This window comes from Channa argus, chromosome 13 (assembly GCF_033026475.1).
Source record: "Channa argus isolate prfri chromosome 13, Channa argus male v1.0, whole genome shotgun sequence".
NCBI classification, from domain to species: domain Eukaryota; kingdom Metazoa; phylum Chordata; class Actinopteri; order Anabantiformes; family Channidae; genus Channa; species Channa argus.
The window spans coordinates 3,538,251-3,558,048 of NC_090209.1; the positions used below are offsets into that span (position 1 = coordinate 3,538,251).

At 38.6% G+C, this 19,798-nt stretch overlaps 1 protein-coding gene across 2 annotated transcripts; it reads left to right on the plus strand.

The window, feature by feature from the left end:
* The first annotated feature begins 1,604 nt into the window (after positions 1-1,604).
* Positions 1,605-19,763, plus strand: hnf4a (hepatocyte nuclear factor 4, alpha). 2 transcript variants are annotated; one of them, XM_067527238.1, is made up of 10 exons: positions 1,605-1,822; positions 15,525-15,699; positions 15,967-16,061; positions 16,502-16,608; positions 16,707-16,862; positions 17,313-17,400; positions 17,479-17,631; positions 17,804-18,040; positions 18,151-18,273; positions 18,739-19,763. In XM_067527238.1, the coding sequence occupies exons 1-10, from the start codon at positions 1,774-1,776 to the stop codon at positions 18,879-18,881; spliced, it is 1,326 nt and encodes a 441-aa protein (XP_067383339.1). In that variant the 5' UTR covers positions 1,605-1,773; the 3' UTR covers positions 18,882-19,763. The 2 variants fall into 2 exon arrangements, with proteins under 2 accessions (XP_067383339.1, XP_067383337.1); XM_067527236.1 differs by lacking the exon at positions 1,605-1,822 and adding an exon at positions 14,327-14,509.
* The last annotated feature ends 35 nt before the right edge of the window (positions 19,764-19,798 follow it).

A 19,798-nucleotide genomic window follows, 5' to 3' on the forward strand; every position in this document is an offset into this window, starting at 1 on the left:
TTTTTTACATTTTGCTGTTGATCCATACTTTACAGACAAAATAATGTTGAATCAGAAATTCTTGGCTTTACTGAATGAAAAGGTTGGCAAATTATTATACTTCTTAGAGACATCACCAGAGAGTTATGATATGAGTGGTATGAGTTGGTATGAGTGGCTGGTGAGAAGCAGTCACCAAAACCTAAGCACTTTTTGTACAGTTATTCTTACCGTGACCTTGGATGTGTTATAGATTATCTGTCCAACCGGATGAGAATAAAATATGCCAAAAAAAAGAATTTCCTGCAATAAAGCAGAATGTGTTTAATTGATGGTTATCTGTTTGCCTGACCGAACCTTAATTAAGTTATAAATAACTAATGAGTCTGGATATGCCTATAAATATGCTGCTGTTCATTACTTGTGTTTATCCACTGCTGCTGCAGGGAAGTTTCTGTCCTTCATTTCACCTCATTACATCTCTCCATTTACCCCTCAGAGACCTCTTGTACCATAAAATGGTACACTAATGCATCTTTTATGGTCTAAAATATGAGGGAATCATAGCAATTGAGGGACACACACACACACACAGAGACACACAGAAAGTGGTGCCATGGTGTAAAGTATGTTATATGGAAGCCATTTACACCCAGCAAACAAAGACAGTTCCTCACAAATGAGAATGAAGAGCAACCTACTGTAGCAGAGCACGTCAGTCACTGTCGAGATTATAGCATCTTGACATTCTGCAGTGGAAACAATTCTTTTTAAAAGTTCTAAAAAAAAAAATAGCTTAGCTTAGCATAACGCTTACTAAAGGAAAAAGCTTACTCATCTGGCTCTGTCAGAAGGTATCCAACACAAATCTGTGCAAACCCTTTCTGTTATAACAAAAACTTCTAAACATTTGCAGTTACCCCACACATGACCCCCGTTTAATCTACAACATGTTGCTTTTAATCTGTACAAAAAGCAACATGTCAAGTACAATAGTGAACATGTTACAACGCGTGATAAACCCTTAATATGAGACATAATGTTCATGTTGAATGTCCAGATTATTATGGGAATATTCATAGCATTGTTTGCCCACAGCTTTTATTGTGCAGCCTGGACTGCGTGGTGCAAAATCACCTCCTTGAATTAAAACAGACACTGCACAGAATATGATTTGCACTTCTGCTGTGAGCCCACGGAAAAACACATTTTTAAAATTAGATTACAGTGGGTGGTTTGCACTCCACAGGTGTTTGTGTATCTGACAGCTAAAGCACTAAGTGACTTTCCCCCCTCAGTCAAAACAAAACTGATGACATCAGTCATCTTACACAGTTTGTGAGCTGCCACCCTCAGTACATGCTCCACTCCTCTGTTTCAGTGTCTCTCCCCACGCTCTGTTGTTCTCGCTGCTTTTTGTATAAACTTTATTTCTTATTGAACACTCCTCGTTCACTGCTAATCTGTGACTAGAGAAATGACTGTTGGTGATGGGAAAAAGAGAAAAGCACATAATAACTGTCTATTTGAGTTTCTATCATCATGTTGCCATAGATACAGCTGCTATATAGATTGGTGTCCATACGAGCCTGGTTACTGTTTAACCTCCCCACCCACATTTGCCCAGATTAGGAAAATCAATAAGATAACAGCAGCAACACCGGCCTTACCTTGCTCCAACAACACCCTTCTCACACTACAGCACCCTGCACCAAACTTCAACATTTTACACCTTACAGTGGGAGAGGAAAAAGTGGATTTAAAACATATGCTTGACAGGAGGCAGAGGACGACATGGTCAATGTAAAAACACGAGGCAGTTCAAGTTTGGAACTTCCATTCGGTGAGTTCACACTTTCATTTTTTAATGTTTGTTTTTATCAACTTAGTCCGTCGTTCCAGTGAAAAAAGGTGGAGCGTGGCAGCTGCTTGCTGTTTATTTTCCGGCTGGTCTGTTAGTGCAGCAGCTGCTCACCTCCAGAGCTCCGCTGGATCACAAGTGATTCAGGCAGAACATACCATCGCCATTTGTGTCTAGCTTTTGCAAACGGCTGTAATCCAGGAGGTGTGTCAAAGATATGGAGGTTGTTAAAAAGGCCATGGGAGCTGGACCTGACGATGGTTTGAAAAGTCAGAGCAGCGAGGGCACAGCGAATCTCGAATGGGTTAAGAGAATGAAATTCTTTGAGTATGATATTGCTGTTTCAGGAGTTTTTAAGTGATTATGGGCCTGAGGCAGTAAAAACATTCAGGGACACTAAAGTAATTGTGAACAGACTGAAATATTAAAGCCACAATGAAACTCTGATGAAGCTTCTTATGTTGATACTGTACATAATGTGAACAGATTAGGGTTTGGTGTCTTTAAAGTCACAGAAATCCCAGTCATGTCTCTCTTCACCTTCCTGCTTCATGCATGTCCAGTGTCACGTCTGTTTTGAACAAACTCAGTGAAAGCAAAGGCCTCATTTTACTTTCACCCAGGTAACACATGTAACAGTTACTGTAGCTGGTGGGTGTTTCGCTTCTTCTCCCATGGTCATTTATTGAATGTTTTGCATGTAACAATGGGTCCTGGAGATGCAAATCTCTTTTGACGAAGCTCTGGCCAGTGAAAAAATAAGAGTGGAAAAAATGGACTCGAGTAGATAGAGATGTTGCAGTAGGATCAATGATTTCCCGTGGAACAAAAACATTTCTGTAACTTTTTCGGTAAAAATTTCTGGGACTTACTATTATTTTTTATAAAAAAAGCTGCAGTTGCACAGCAAAAGGCACCTGCACTATTTTATTTTGCCTTCTAGCATCAACGTACACTCGGACATTATTTCTAATGTGTGACATGGATTTCATCATTGGAAGATATTTCATAATACAAAACGAGATAATGAACTAACAAAGAGTATAGATACATGGAAACGAGGTAATGATGACCTACAGGTTTGTAACGCCCAGCTAGTCACGTGGGGATATGTCTTTTTTTTCCACAATAGAAAAATATTAACAAGCGCGATGACTTCCTGCTAATTTGTCCATTTGTAGTATTGCAACAAAACAAGTATCCCCTGCTGCCCAAAAGACCATCTTTATAAAAGCATTGTCTGTAATACTCTTGATATAATACTTTGTTTTGAACTACAACAAGGTCAGTTATTAGCTTTTCTGAATTTTTAACTTTTGAACTCTTGAATTGCAGAAAAAATCTCATAATACACAATGTCATCACATCATAAATTATTTTTTTTGATTTGCATCTGCAGAAGTAATTTGCTTAGAGCTGATGTCCACAGACAAAGCACAGTCAGACAGCGTGAGAAACAGACTAACATATTCTATTGACATTAACTTTGCAGAGAGTCTGAAGATAGTAATTATGTTTTATTGTGCAACATTTAGGCATTTTGACCTCATTATTCACTAACTTTAAAAATCCCCACTTTGGGTCATGTTAACAAAGCATCTACAACCTGTTCACGAATCAAGAAAGGTGTGTGAAATGACTTGTTTACAGTATACACGTAACAAATCTTTAAAAAGCCAAGACATTTATGTCACAAATACATTCTTTGGCAGGAGCCTACTCTAAGCTTCTTTTTGGCCTAAATCAGTTTATACTATGCTTCTTTGTCCAAACTAACTGCAAGTCATTGTTTCTACTTTAAAACAGTGCTGACAAAAGGTCTAAAAATGTCAGGGATACTGAATGTTTTGTTTTTATTTTTGCAACTACGTGGACAAGCAGACAAACCCTCCTCTTGGCTCATATGTATAATACTCCTAACTTCTTGTCAGACACATGGTATTAATTGCCCAACGGTCACAGCCTGGACCAACTCCTGAGCTCCACTGTTGGTCGAATCACTTGGCGAATGTAAACACAGAAACAACCGTTCAACAGCCCCTTCGGTAGATGTGTTTGCATACAAAACTGAACGACTTGACAGGACCCACAGAGGCTTCTTTGCTCTATATCCACCATCTAAGTGACAGGATGTAATTGTTCCACACAAGGAAACCGAAACTAACAACATGATGTGATCTGGTCACAAGACAAACGACATTATTCAGGCACCAAAGGAAGATAATGCTTGTTGTACTGTGTGGATACACTACCTACTGTGTGGATAATGGTGTAAAGAGAAAGATTTGTAATGAGTTAATATATTTATTGATTCCTCAGTGTCAGGGGGATGACACATGACACTATTGTAGCTTCTCTATATAAACAGTATTCTGTTATAGCAAATTACATTATGAGGCGCTGTCAGTGTGAAAAGATGTAATCATAAGATTTACTTTAATAACAGAGTACAGTCCAACAATGTCAAAATACAGGTCATCTATCTATCTATCTATCTATCTATCTATCTATCTATCTATCTATCTATCTATCTATCTATCTATCTATCTATCTATCTATCTATCTATCTATCTATCTATCTATCTATCTATCTATCTATCTATCTATCTATCTATCTATCTATCTATCTATCTATCTATATGGGTAGGTGGGTGTGTGGGTGTGTGGGTGTATTACAGCCCAGTGCATCACAGTGCAGATCCTGGACTCTGGAAGCCAGCAGAGGTTACCTTCCAGTAAATTGGACCTACTTAGGCCACAATCAGCCAGACTGTGGATTGCATTTTAACAGATTAACCCAAAGAAAATATAATGTCATGTATGTTATTTAATGTAATGTCTGCTGCTGGCTGAGCTAATTCCTATCATACAAACAATGCATGGTTCAAAATCTCAGCAAGCAGATGTTTACAATTTTTCTCAGGATTATATGAATATGCACAGACTGGGCTATGACTAATATCATAACAGCAACAAATTTCTGTCTGTCTCATCTGTTCTGAGATCTTAACAGTAAGATATAGAGAACCTTTGCAGTTTAATAAATGCACTAGTACTTTTATGAATGTATTTTTGTTCTTCTTCTTTATTTTGTTATTTGGATGAACTGCTTTTAAATGTTAACTCTGGTTGTGCCATTTCCTGTTAAAATGTCTGTGGGACGATGCTGTTCTTTCCTCAGTTTTGGTTCTCTTGCTTATCCATGAAATCTAATCCAATAGTGACATTGCTGTTAAACATAAAGTAAGATCAATTCAGTGAAACTAAATATTCCACGTCCCTGTGCAGAGGCAGAAAGCCCAATTAGCAGCCTGTTTGGAGAGTAGGTATTATACACTGTTCACTTGACACTATTAATCTGGGTGTTCAAGTCTCCAATCAAATCTCATTGTGACAGGCATTAAGGGATAAACCCTGCATACTGTGGGCTTACTTACTTACAGCCAGTCCGGTGGCCGCGGCACACAGCACTATCCGGTAATAGTGGCCCTGCTTTTCCTCCCAGCCTGGCTGGGCCTGAGAGAGCCGCCAAGGCTCATGGGCCTTCGCTCAGCTGGCTGGCTCACTGTCAGGGCTCTGCCTTCACAGGGATGTACGGCCAGGATGGGATGCTGCACTTCACCAACCCAGGTAAAGGTAAACAGAGGGAACTTTGGGAATCAGTCAGTCAGCATGTGGATTATTTCAGATGAACGACAAGCTGCTGTGTGCTCATTACAACCACAGAGCTGTGCAGAGAAAAGCTGCTGGAAGCAGATGGATCACAGGGCTGATGTGAATATATATTCAATAGAGATAAGTATTTCTGACTCACTGCTGACTAAAATGTGCTTTAAATGGTGAATGTTTACAAGAGCTGCTCCACTGAGAGAAAACGAACAGTCACTATTGTGATCAAGGAAAAAGAATATTCAAGTGTGACAGCTGTTGCACTGAGAGTATGGTTTACTGAATAGTGCACTGATTAGGGGCTTGGTTGCCCACATGAGGGCAGTAAGCACTGATTTTATGTTGCCTGATGTGCAAGAGTGGAGGCTAACTCAGTTGCAGATACTGTAAACTAGACTGAACTCCAGTGTTGAGGTATTCATACTCAAACAAAAGTCAATTCACTTGACTTATTAAGTTAGCTATTACTAAATTTAAGTGTAAATTAACTTATTTGTAATATTTATAAATTATGCAACTTTATACTTTCACTGCACTACATTTCAGAAGAACATGTGGATATGCAAAACTTGCACGCTGAAAAGAGTTGTATTTTTGCACAATTTTAATTTTAATTTCAACTTTTACTTCTGATACTTTATGTACATTTTTGATGACATTTTTTGCAGATAATTTTGAATGTCAGATTTTTACTACTAAGTGGTGGAAAGTACATTTACTGACCTAGGTGTGTGTATTTGTACATTATTTTCCTTGGTACTTTATACCTCTACTACTTCTTAGTGGGAAATATTGTGCAGTTTACTTCAGACTATTTATTTCAAAACTACAGAACCTACTGTATTTGCTCTGCAGATTCAGGTTATTAACTGAATCTAACCAGCAACATGTCATAAATCATTAGCATAAGGCCACACAGCAGCAAAGTGAAGTAAAATCGGTCTCACCATTCTAAAAAACAATAAAGTGATCCTTCCGCTCCATCGTTGCATAAAACCTAATTATATTATTTAGGCCAGATGATTTATTCTGAAAAGGCATAATATGCACTTTACCTTGAATATTCAAAATTTACTTGAGTAAAACTTCCAATTTGTTCTCATAACACTTAATAGGAAGGATCTGAATCGTTTCCACAGTGCTGTTCCAAAGTTCAGGTTTGACTGACAACGAAAATGAGAATGTGATTGGACTAAAGAATTGGTTTTGCTCAGACAGAACAAGTGCATGTGATCTCAACAGGTACAAAGATAGCAATGAATGAGTGAGGAAAATTAGCTGATCAAGTGTTGAAACTGAGCCATAAAAGCATCATTATTATTGATTCAATTAACATGTTTGATGCCAGAAAAAAACAATGTGTTTGGCTTATTGAATTAGGAAAAAAAAAAAAATCACCAATACTTGTTGACAGCTTTAACCAGATTCAGATGTTGCACAAAGACGTTTGCTTTAGGCCAAGCATTGACTGGATAATGATGAATTCTTGAATATTTAGTACCTTGTTATTCAACCTTTGGAGGTTAAATGTCTATTGATTGGCTGATGAGTGAAGGGGCTATAGAGAATCCCAGAGATAAAAGTTCTCAGAGAGGAGCTTCTGACAGAGATGATTGGGCCAGCAGTCAAAATGAATTCTCAGCAAAACCAAGTTAATAATTACAGAGACTTATCACACACTGTGATTGATTTACGTCTTGCATGGGTCTCCATGTTTATTGATGCAATTGTTTACTTATTTGGTGCTCAGAGCTACTTTTTGGTTTGACTGGATGTGTAACAGGATGCACTGTGCAATATGCTTTTGCTGGTTAAAGATTGGATCTGTGAAATTTGTGAAAATACATGAAGTGAAGCAATTGCACATTGAACTACAACGATGTAGACTTAAATAGAGTTCATTTTAGTTTTCAGGATCCACAGTAATAAGGAAGTTCTAAACATGAAACTCAGGATACAATCAGAGAAGTGCTTTGGATGGGGAAAAAAAATCCTGCCCACAATATTTTCACTGTGTAATATTGTGAGATACTGGACAACTAAAAAGACACTAATGGTTTATCATTACCCTGAGACCAAACGGAGATCACGAGTGAGAGCAATATTACAACTCATCTGTTCTTTCAGAGAAAAGATCTGATCACGAAAAGATCAGGTCTTTCACGCTGACAGTTTATTTCTCTTAGCGTTTCTTCATTTATTGTAATTGTCTTTAAACAACACAGTGAAGCAACCTCTTAACAGTTAGTGTGTATTGCTGAAAAGCAATTAAAATGAAAAAAATGTGAAAAATAAGTTTTACCTTTTAAATGCAAAAAAAAAAAAGCTTGATTCAATTCAAGGACAAAGCTAATAAACTACCTATGTACATGAGATGAACTGGCCGATTAACAGGGGTTGTAGGCCTCTAGCACATATCAGGATCTCTGAACTAATATTATAGTTAGATATTTATACTGACAAGAAAACAGAAAAAGAAGTTATCACTGCTGTGTAAAAGTAGTTTCCACTATAAAAGCAGGAGCCAGGTACAACACAATTTATCATTCTAAATATGCTAAAATAAAATTCTCTACCAAATTTACCAAAAGAAGGTAATTTGACCCTTAAGGCAATTTGATCTTTATATTTTAAAAAAATCTGTGTCATTAGAGCTAATGAAAGTACATTTAATGACATTATTCCCATGGCACAGAAAATAAGATCCAGTCAGCATCAGGGGCTTGCATAAGCACTGTTATTTGCAGATAGTTATCTGTTGACAAGGTCTTTGCCATGACACTCTACTCACCTATCTTCTCCATCTACTGCAGGACAGCAGAGCAGCAGCCTTTTTCTCTTGGCCTTAAATCTGCTGCAGCCAGCACATTGTCTCCTTCTGTTTTACTCTTATCAACATCAACACGCTCCGGGATGTACCTTACAAACACTTACATTCCCCGTGGGTTGTAGCTCTCTTAGGAAGAAATGAAGTACGTCCACTGACAGTGTATATTCCACATATTATTAATTTTCCAGGCCACCACGTTCTTTTTTTTTTTTTCCTCCCAGCTGCTGGCTCTTGTAAATTGATTTTACAGTGTTGCTTCCCTGCTGCTTGCCTTTGTGATCGGACTTGGGGAAATGAAATGTAGTCATTGAGGAGAAGGTACAAATAGGCAGTGGTTTCAAATGGAGTTTGGTCAGTGGTCGGAGATTCCTATTCAGAAGATAGACAGGACTTTGTTCACAAACTGGAGTTTGAAGTTTCAAAGGGGAGAATCACACAAGTGTTACATCAGGTCTCACCGATCCTTTGACTTTTAGCCCCGGGGCAGGAGTTTGGGTGACTGATTATAAGACAGCACTCTCTGGGCCATCACATTCCCACATGGCAGCCTCCCACATGTATTTAACAGCTAAATGTCAGGGAGTTGTTGTCAACTGCAGCCAGTGTACTGCAATTGCTATTTAAAGGCTCAGCTTGAATGACTGCTTATAACTTTAAGTATGATTTTATGTCTTTGTGTCTTTCCATTAACAACATAGCTACACATAACACCTGTGTCCACATATTCACAAAATCAAGAAACAGAGACGAAGTGAAACTGAAGACACAGATTTGATCCAACTTGAGACCTAAAAATACAAATTAACACAAATGATAAATTGGATCTACTACACATGTTTTCATGCATAAAATTAAAACACGAGATAAAAATGATAAGACTAATTGTATTTTCATGTTGATAAGGCCAACCCAAATAATCACCGAACAAATTTCTGTGTCTCTACTGCTTCACTTAGGCTTGTATGCTTACGTAAATTCATAAATTTTTTCTTTCCTCTTTCTATCTTTACATTTATATATTAGATTAATCAATGTAAATATATACTGTATTACAGCTTTAGAAAATAATCAAAACTCTATTATAAAGATTTCTAGTTTCTCAGTAACAATATAGTTTAGTTTAGTTAGCATTGTCCCTTTCATATGAAAGGGACAATGCACATTGCGACTGTGGCGCAGGAAGGTAGAGCGGTTGTCCACCAATCTCACAGTTGTTGGTTCAATCCCCAGCTCCTCCGGTCACATGTCAAAGTGTCCTTGAGCAAGACACTGAACCCCAACTTAGTTGTTCTCGATGCGTGTTGGCCAGCTGCATAGCAGCTCCCCCATCAGTGTGTGAGTGTGAATGGCTGAATAAGAAGCAGTGTAAAGGGCTTTGAGTGCCAATAGGTAGAAAAGCGCTATATAAGTGCAGAACATTCACCATTTACAATTTAATTGATGAACATCTGTATTGATACAGCAGATGTAAACAGGCTGAATTATAGCTAAAATGCTAATTTGGATCGTTAGTCCTTATATACAGATTTGTAGGATGCTGAAAACCTTGAATAGTTTAGAACTACATGATTAAAGCATTTCTACTCGTGGCCTGCTTTTAAATGCTACAATGCTTTTAGCAATGTTTAACCTTTGTGCTAACAGGCTAATGGTTAGCAGGTACTGTATAATGTTCACCATGTTTACCCTCTTAGTTAAGTGTGTTAACAAAGTAATATTTACTAACTACTACAAAAGATGAAGTGAAAGTCATTTGTATTGCAGTTTTATCCTTGTGCGATAATAAGGCAAGTGAATGCCAGGCTTCATCTTTGGACGGCCGTGAAAGTCAAAAACCCGTTCAGTAGCTGTTATAAGATAATTGAGAGATAATTTAGGTAATTTTATCTTATGTAAATCATGAGCCAAGCCTCTAGAGGGGCAAAAATCATAAGAATAGTTCATTCTTCATTTTGGGAATTGCGATTATTTCATGCTACTGAATGTCCTGCTGAGAGTTAGAAAGTCAGATGTGATTACATGCACTAGATCTTTGAAGTTCACTGTTCTGTAAAGTATCCAGAAATTAGAATGTTGAAGTGCTGACAGACTGCAGAGATTATTCCGACAGATGCTCCCCGACTGCCTGGCGCTGGCGACGGTCGCCCATCAACTGTGTCAAAGCCCTTAAAGCTACAATATGCAACTTAGCACTGGCATGAGACTAAAATCAATCCACTCTGCTCTGCTAAGCCCTTCAAACCCTGCTTCACTCTGCTCATCTGTCTACATCTGCTTCACTCTGCACAGCCCCTCAGGTATTAATCAAACTGCAATGAATAAAGTGCTCCAACAAATTTTGCATAAAGTAAAGAATGTCAGTGGGTTAGGGTTAAGGATGTGTACTTGATTAAATTTACTAGAATACTCAATCCTCATATTAAGTTCAGGTGCAGAAAAGGAGTGTGAAATTGTTCCTCATCACTTCCATTAATACTGCATTTAAAATGTACTTCTTAAAAACCTGTAGGAACTAGATAAATAATATAGTTACGGGAGACAAAAGTGGTTTTATTGCTCATCTGGACATCTGACTATTGTTTTAAAACAAACCTGAAAAATTCTGAACTTATCCTTTAAATTATAAAAAAACAAAAAAAGGTGGCTGCTCTAAAATCATCATCAGCGGAATGAACATGTGCTGCTATAACATCATCAGTATTTTATTGGCTCCTGCACGTGTCAATCCAACCTGTGTGCTAAATGTGGGCACGGTATCTTAATACAACCCCTCACCTCAGAATGCAGATGGGTTATAGGTGAATTTCAATCTAACCTACCCTATCTAACACATCAGTTTGTTGGTTCGTGATTAAGAAAGCTACAGCAGTGCAGATTATACTTTATAGTCCTGTATATGACTGTTCTTTGAGGAGTTCACAGAAATTTAAGATGAGAACAGCAGTAAAATACTTTAATGAGGGGGTAGATAAGATTTGCTGACAGTGACTCACTCATAGCTCCACACTGATTCCCCCATCCTCCCTCCCTACACCCGCCTCTGCTCCCTTGCTTACTGCTTTGAAATAATCAGTGCACTTCTTGAGCAAATATGGGCATTGCAGAAGAGCAGCACAGATCGAACATGAAGAAATGTTGTAACGGGTGACCTCTGTACACACAAATGAAACAACATGCTCCAGTAGAGCTGCATCTGCCGAAGAATAAAGTGTGTAAAAGGCTGCTAATCACTTTTTAATCATGGGCGTAGTTTGCATTGAGTGAATCAGTTTGTTAAAGACCTTCACTGCATTTATTTACTGTTACAGCAGTGAATTTAAATCTAGGATCATTTCTCACAGTGAGGGGAAGAATAGTTTCTGTTGGTTTTAATCACGAGTTGATCGTGTCTATTTCAATTTCTGATTTGATTACCGTAAAAGGGCTTTTTTTTTTTTTTTCTATCAATTTTTAATCATTGAGTAGATCATCTCAGAATCATGCTCAGGAGCCTATGGTGTTTACCTGCTGTAAGAAAAATAATTTTATGAGTGCCCAGTGTGATTTGAGTGTATGGTTAACAAGATTACCTTACGTGGGGTTTACTGCTTTGAGGTCTGGCTGAACTCAGGATCGTTGACCTATTGTTATGTACTTTCTCTTCAAATACAAGACTACTGTTTGCTCTGTGACATGACAGAGAATCAAATCAAATTCAGGACACTGTGTTGGTAAAGTGACATATGACAACCGATGCATGTGCTTATTGACCAGCGTTGGATGCATTTTAATTGTTTAATGGCTATATTTTATTTCTGATGTGAAGTTTTGAGTTCAGTGTTTGAATTCAGCACGTGCAGATGTGGAATATACAGTTGAAGTACATCTTCCTGAACATATTTAAACTTTGATTTAAAGTTACAGGGTGAAACATAAGCCGGTGCCAACATGAGAGCCAGAATCAGTCCTCTCTGCTCTGCCCAGTCCTCCCTCTCTCTGCTCACATATAGCTTTACTTTGCTTCCAACATACACAGCACACTCACTGCACAGCAAATTACGACCCATATAAGCTAATCAAGCAGAAATCCTTCGCCTTCTCCGATGGGTTAGTACGCCCAGCCTCACTCAAAATTCTTTTAGAAGTGAATTTTAGGCAGAGTAGGCACTGCTACTTTTACTTTAGTAAATGACCTCAATGTGTCCTAAATACACCACCATTGCAATGACATATTTGTTTTTGATTGATTCTGAATACAAATTATACAGACTTTTTCATACTAATTATGAAAATGTGCTTGTAAAAAATCACTAGTTGTCTTTTGCTGTCAAATAAAACGTCCCTTCCTCCTGCAGAATTACCATTTTTTTACCATTTCTCTTACATGATGTCAAAATCTGCTGTGAATCATCAAAGCTGTCTTCTTCAACAACTACTGGGCTTCTGGATCAGCCTCAAGTGCGCCTTGCTTTTTTTTTTTTAAATAATGCAGGGGTTATTTACCCTGTTAATTATGCATGGAATTAACTTCTAGGCTTGCAGACATGTGTGAAATGTAAATAGTTCTGAATTTGACAGATTTACATGATCTGATCATTAGGTTTCCTATGGTAATAGTATTTAATATTCTCAAGTGAAAATGGCAGCACCACTGTGTAAAACATGGAGAAGCATTACAAGAATGTACAAGCTTACTTAGGTAGAAGCACCGAAGTTCAATTAAAAGTTCCTACACAGCTAAGTTGTTTAATCTTTAATTATATATAATATTACAAGCAGATCATATGTGTTTGCCATGTTTCTATGAACAAAGCTTTCATAGATGGATTACTGAACGTGTCTATGTTTAAAATGACAGTTAGCAATTTTAATTTACATTTAAAATTTGCAAAGGGGGAAAAACATACAGCAGATACAGTCGAAATTGTGTGTGTGTGCGTGTTTGTGTGTATCTGTTTTCAAAGTCTTCTACATCAAATCTCTGCCATACAAGACTAATCTAATATTTGCTTTTGTTTAGTCTTTCATATTACAGCTGCACAATAGTTCACGGTAACAAATCATTAACTACAGTATAATTTGTAAACTGAACATAAACTGAAAGTAGAACAGCTCTAAGAGAATTTGCCCAGCATCTCAAGTTTTCTTTTATTGTTTCCTATAATTTTCCGTGTCATAAGCTGTATGTGTGTAGTACTTTGTGTCGAGATTTCATTGTGGAGTTTTTGTGCAGTTGCAGGGAAAAATCTGCAGTAACAGCGATGGATGATAAGGTGTACATTTTAAGACTGACTCTCCTGGAAGACATTCAAGTGACAAGTGACAGGAATTGTGGTGAAGAGAATGTGTCGGGGTGAATGTTGGCAGTCAGTTTTGGAAAGTAATGAACCAAGAAGATGCAAACCGATAGGACCATCCAACAGGTTTTGACGGTGCATAGTGGCCCCTAAAACCTTCTTTATTAACACTTTATTTAATTATTAGTTCAGCTCCAGACGTGTTTGTGCCACGGTGCCATTGACTTCAATGGCAATGGCATCAATGGCTCCCAGATAAAGGTAGTGGAATTAAAAATGTTCTGTGCATGTGAGTTCAGTATGTGACAGAATGAACTGTCTGAAATATGAACTGGTTTAACGTTGTGTAGAAGTAATCAGGCAAATGACTGACGTGACAGATCTCCCTGAGGGAATTGTTTATCTATTACTGACAGAGAGCTAAGGATATGGCAGATATCAAAGTTGTGTTATCTCTTCTAAAAAAAAAAAAAAACCCTGTGATTCACCATTGAAGGGACTGGTTAACCATCAACCAGACAGACACTCCACCTCTCCTCTGGTTAGTAGCAGGAGAGTGAAGGAGCTCCACTGTCAGAAACCAGCCTCCTCTCTGACACCAGTGGGTCCCCATCACAATAAAGTGGTCCAGGGAGCCACCTTGTTACTGGGCGGAGTTAGAAGGCGGGCGGTTAGTGGAGGTGTGAGGGGTGTCAGAAGGAAAGGAGGAGGAGGAGGGAGTGGGGGGGCACATTAGCTTCTTGGACAAGTCTTTTTGCTCTGCTGTCAGGTAGTTGAGAATTTGTTTGTCCAAAGCACTGGCAGACATGGACATGGCAGACTACAGCGAGGCTCTGGACCCAGCCTATACCACGCTGGAGTTCGAAAACATGCAAGTGCTTCCCTTGGGCACAGGTGAGTCACACAGATGCAACTCTGGTGTTGAACTTTGAAACTTTTACTGATTTAAAACTTTGGTCAGGAGAAGACAGGGGGAGTCCTGGCATGAACAAAAGTGTTCTTGTTTGTCAAAAGGATGATCCTCTTGTGCAGTGGTCTACTTTTATCACAATGGTAAATTATTAATAGATTTTGATTTCAGATACCCTCCTGTATTCCAAAATGCATCAGGTCATTTGGTCGAAGCAGCTTTAACACGTCTGAACTTGTAGATTGATGAGATCTCGGATTGATTACAGTGCTTTGATACTTACTCTCTGATGAAGCAGTACTTTAAGTATCACGATCACCCTTCTCGTGTTACAAACGGTCTGTTCCCACAGACCCTTAAGTAAAAAAAAGGGTTCGGTTTTTTTCGAGATGTGCTTACAACTTATTTATATATGCAGTCTCCCATGACGTCTGATCCTGATTCTAAAATTCCCATCGAAACTCCAAAGGTAGCTTGACAGGGAGCTTTGACACTGCAAACTGCTGAACCTCACCACTCGACTTCTTCACTTAGACATTTCTTCCTTATTGTACACATGTCAAACAATGACCTGTTATGAGTCAGCCTGCCATTTTTGAATCTATTGCATGTGCTGTGACATACTCAGTGATTGATTGACTGAGTCTGGTGACTGTTAGGGTGGGTAAAACAAAAACTGTCTCCATTGATTGCCTTTTCAGAGGTAATCAAACCTACATCAATTGCATTCTGTTGACTCTGTCTGAGCTACTTAAGCACATTCTCATGAAGGTTTTGATCAACTGTCAAAGGAGCTAATCACTGTATTCACTCTGGCCATTCACACCTTTAAATTAAACCACATTCTGCCTCTGAAAAAGTGATCAAACACATTTTTGCATGTCTGTACTGTATCACCTGTCCCTTGATTGTGGGTCAACCTGTTACATACTTAAAACCACTGACCTAAAAGCCTGTTGATGATGAGATGTGTCCTTCTGTCTTGTTTTCTTGTGTCAGACTCCTCACCCGCTGAAAGCACCAACATGAACGCTGCTGGCCACCTGGCAGCGGGCAGCCTGTGCGCCATCTGTGGAGACAGAGCCACTGGCAAACACTACGGGGCCTCGAGCTGTGACGGCTGCAAAGGCTTCTTCAGACGCAGCGTCCGCAAAAATCACATGTACTCGTGCAGGTGAAGAAAAGAAGGATCTGTGATGGAAAGAAAGAAAACCTATAATGAATTTTTTATTTATTGATGCAATACTAAAGGAAAGCTTTGTCAGTGGAGATAGTGGGTTTTGTCTTTACAGAAAATGTAAGAAAATAGTGAAAACAGTAATTTACTTCTGTGCATTCAAAGCAATGTTTTTTCTGTTTCGATTAAATATTTCATGCATCTTTGTTTTTTGTGCTCACTCAAATTTCTGTTTGACTTAAACTTATTCCTTTCACTTTCCAGGTTCAACAGACAGTGCATTGTGGACAAAGACAAGCGAAATCAATGCAGATACTGCAGACTGAAGAAATGCTTCAGAGCTGGCATGAAGAAAGAAGGTATGAGACTTTTCAAAGCAAACTGAAGCTTTGTCTACACCTTGGTCTTGGTGTCTCTGTGAAAACAACAAATTCTACTGAATCTCCCGTTTAATCAGAAAATCACTACCAGAGCGTACGCTGCCCCAACTAAATTGACACGAGATGTCTGAGAGTGTTGCAACACCCAGGAGAGTAGAACTTTGTTAATGTTCACTCTGCAAAGCGCTGAAGTCTCTGACCAGCTTATGCTGAGTAAACATTTCTGGGCAATAATAGCCATATACTGATAAAACCAACAACCTTGGAAGACCTAATTTTCTTTTTAATTAACTCAGCGTCTGTTCCAACAACAACAACAAATTAGGGTTTTGTGCATTTTCAATTTACTTAAATGCATGAAAATTGCACAGTTTTGCTCTGCAAGTACCCACTAAATGCCAATGTGTGTTTGCTCATAGCTGTGCAGAATGAAAGAGACAGAATCAGCACTAGGAGATCGAGCTACGAAGACAGCAGTTTACCATCCATCAATGCACTCATCCAAGCAGACGTACTGTCAAGACAGGTATTGTATCATCTTCAGGATTCACAACAAACTAATGTTCATCACCTGCAACAAGACAAATAAATGACAAAACATCTGCATTTCCTTGTGTACTGTAGATCACATCTCCTGCTCCGATACTGAATGGCGACATCAGGACTAAAAAGATCGCCACCATCACAGACGTCTGTGAGTCCATGAAACAGCAGCTGCTGGTCTTGGTGGAGTGGGCCAAATACATCCCAGCTTTCTGTGACCTGCCTCTAGATGATCAGGTAAGACTAATTCACAGACAGAGTGTACACAGTTGTATAGACACTCTGGTCATTCATCAACACAAAACCCTAGAGGGGGGCTGCAGGAGCTTTGGAGTATAGACAGACACAATGTGTTCTTAAATAAACAGAAATGTGGTCAGGGAATCTGTGCAAGTTTTTTCATTACTGAAAACTTTCAACCCATCAACTAGAATGGTTAATGTATTTAAATCCCGAGTTAGAAAATGATGAGCTGGTTTTAAAGTTGTATCCCCTCTCAAAAACAACAAGAAAAAAAAAAAACATGCAGAATCATTAACAATGTGATCACCAGGCCTTGGTCACTCATTTGCTGATGTTATATCAGTAAGGGAGCCCGAGTCTTGCAGCAGGCTTTTTCTCATGCTTCTTAGATTTGACTTTAAAAAGTGTTATTATCACACAGCTAATGAATTCACTGCGTTTCAGGTGGCGTTACTGCGAGCTCATGCCGGAGAACACCTTCTTCTCGGTGCTGCAAAGAGGTCCATGTTATACAAAGATATCCTCCTATTAGGTAAAATAAGCTGATATTCACTCATATTAATATTACTCGTCTACGCTTGGATGAAAATTAAACCTTGTTCTCCTGTAGGTAATGACCACATCATTCCCAGAAACTGCCCGGAGTTGGAGGTGGGCAGGGTAGCAGTGAGAATCCTGGATGAGCTGGTCCTTCCCTTCCAAGAGCTTCAGATAGACGACAATGAATATGCCTGCTTGAAAGCTATAGTTTTTTTTGATCCAGGTAACAAACCATTTGGTCAGTAAAAGCTAATGTGTTGATTGTTCGGGCCAAAATGAACACAAGAAGTTGACAAAGCTGGGCGGCCAGAGTGGAGTAATCTAGATACTTTACATGGTTACAATATATTTACACACGTCTCTTTGTAAACAAAACTGCTTTTATTTGCTCACAGATGCTAAAGGTCTAAGTGACCCTGGAAAGATCAAGCGGATGCGATACCAGGTCCAGGTCAGCCTGGAGGATTACATCAATGATAGGCAGTACGACTCTCGCGGCCGTTTTGGGGAATTGCTCCTGCTCCTGCCGACGCTACAGAGCATCACCTGGCAAATGATCGAACAGATCCAATTTGTCAAACTCTTTGGCATGGCCAAGATCGACAACCTGCTACAAGAAATGCTTCTCGGAGGTGAGGATTTTTACTAATACCAATATATGTGCCGCACTGAACCGGTGGAATCCCTGTGTCATTAGATATGTTGTAAGACTAACTCTATATCTGTGTGCTTTATTCATCAGGTTCTGCCAATGAAGCTCCACATGCACCCCACTCTCTGCACCCTCACCTGGTTCAGGAGCACCTCAGCGGCAACGTTATAGTCACTACCAACATGCCAACACCAATCCATAATGGACAAATCTGTAAGTAAAAAACATGTTGCTACAAAAATATCAATTTTCTTCAGCTAACATATTCAATTGTTTTGATACCTACATTGAGTAGATGTTTTTGTGCATCCCAGTTTGATCAGGGTGATCAGAAGAATTTATCTAAGTAAACTAATTATATTTTGATGAACAGAGACTGTTTCCCTGACTCAGCCGCATGTGCAGCCTAGTCAGGAAGCTGGAGGGGCAAACAGGCTCGGCATAATAATCCATTAAGCTCTTCATTAGGATAATCAGGCATATTTGTCAAGAGAACTTCTGTTATTCTTTCTTAACATGTTTAATGCTCTGAGAAATTTCACAAAAGTGCTTACTTCTCATTTATAAATTATGTTGACCGAAGACATGTTATACTGCAGAATGGTAAACATGCTCCTGCTTATGATACATTTTTTCTCTTTCTAACACACTTCTGTTTCTTTGTGTTCTACTTTTCAGCCACTCCTGAAACCCCAATTCCGTCCCCGCCTACTGCCTCCGGCTCAGAACATTATAAAATGACTCAGGGGGTCATAGCCACGATGCCCAAACAGCCAACCTCCATCCCTCAGCCTGCTATTACAAAGCAAGAGGCCATCTAACAACATCTGAATCTCTAGTCCATGTTCATTTTTACTGTGTGAAACCAGGGTTTTTATATGTATGTTTATACACAATCAGCAGTGAAGCTGTTAACTTGACTGAAATCATAAAGTAGCTAAACATATAGAATGTAATTGCGATTATGTTCCCTGCAGATTATTTGAGTCTTCGGGGATCTGTTTGTTCACACATGCAGCTGCAGCTGAGCTCCACAGCTCAGCAAAAGCCAGATAAAACTATAAGCATAGAAACTTTCCAGGCGTTCTGTTGTTCTCTGTCGACACTTAGAAGAAGTATGTGGTTGTATATAGTTTATTATTGGGTGACATAACTTCCTTTAGCATAGTGTGTGCAGTAAGGCCTAAGTTCGACATGGTAACATGATCATGTCAGTATTTTATGAATGTTACAACATGTCTTACATTGTCATGTGTTGCACAGTATTTTTATTTTATTTTTATTAGTAATTGAATTGTTTCAGTCATGAAAAATGTAATTTTAACAATGCTCGAGAAAGTCCCTTAAATTAGCTCATCTTTTAAATATTCATTGACAACACTAGCATATCCATGGTTTGTTTTGTGTGCTGACAAATTCATTTTTAAAGAAGTAAAATTTAACATATTCACATTTAAAATGAGAAATCTATATTATATATATAGGGCCACTTTGTAAGTCACAAGCAGACAACTGAGGAAGTTTCCTAATAATATGTATTGGTTTTTAAAATATATATTTTTGTTTAGTACTTATTTTGTCATGGTTTGACTGAGAGAATTAATTGTGCCTTGTATCCTGTAATGCCTTACAAAAAACAGGCAATGTTTATCCTTACAATGTGAAGATGGATGAATAAATCTCAAGGTCTATTTTTACATTTACTGAACACCATATTTTATAATATTTATTATAGAAG

What these genes read in the sequence shown, in the direction of transcription:
- hnf4a (XM_067527236.1), top strand. Translation starts at nt 14,422, where the DNA reads ATGGACATGGCAGACTACAGCGAGGCTCTGGACCCAGCCTATACCACG. An exon ending in AATCACATGTACTCGTGCAG is followed by an intron (nt 15,700 to 15,966) that starts GTGAAGAAAAGA and finishes TTCACTTTCCAG; the next exon opens with GTTCAACAGACAGTGCATTG. An exon ending in ACCTGCCTCTAGATGATCAG is followed by an intron (nt 16,863 to 17,312) that starts GTAAGACTAATT and finishes ACTGCGTTTCAG; the next exon opens with GTGGCGTTACTGCGAGCTCA.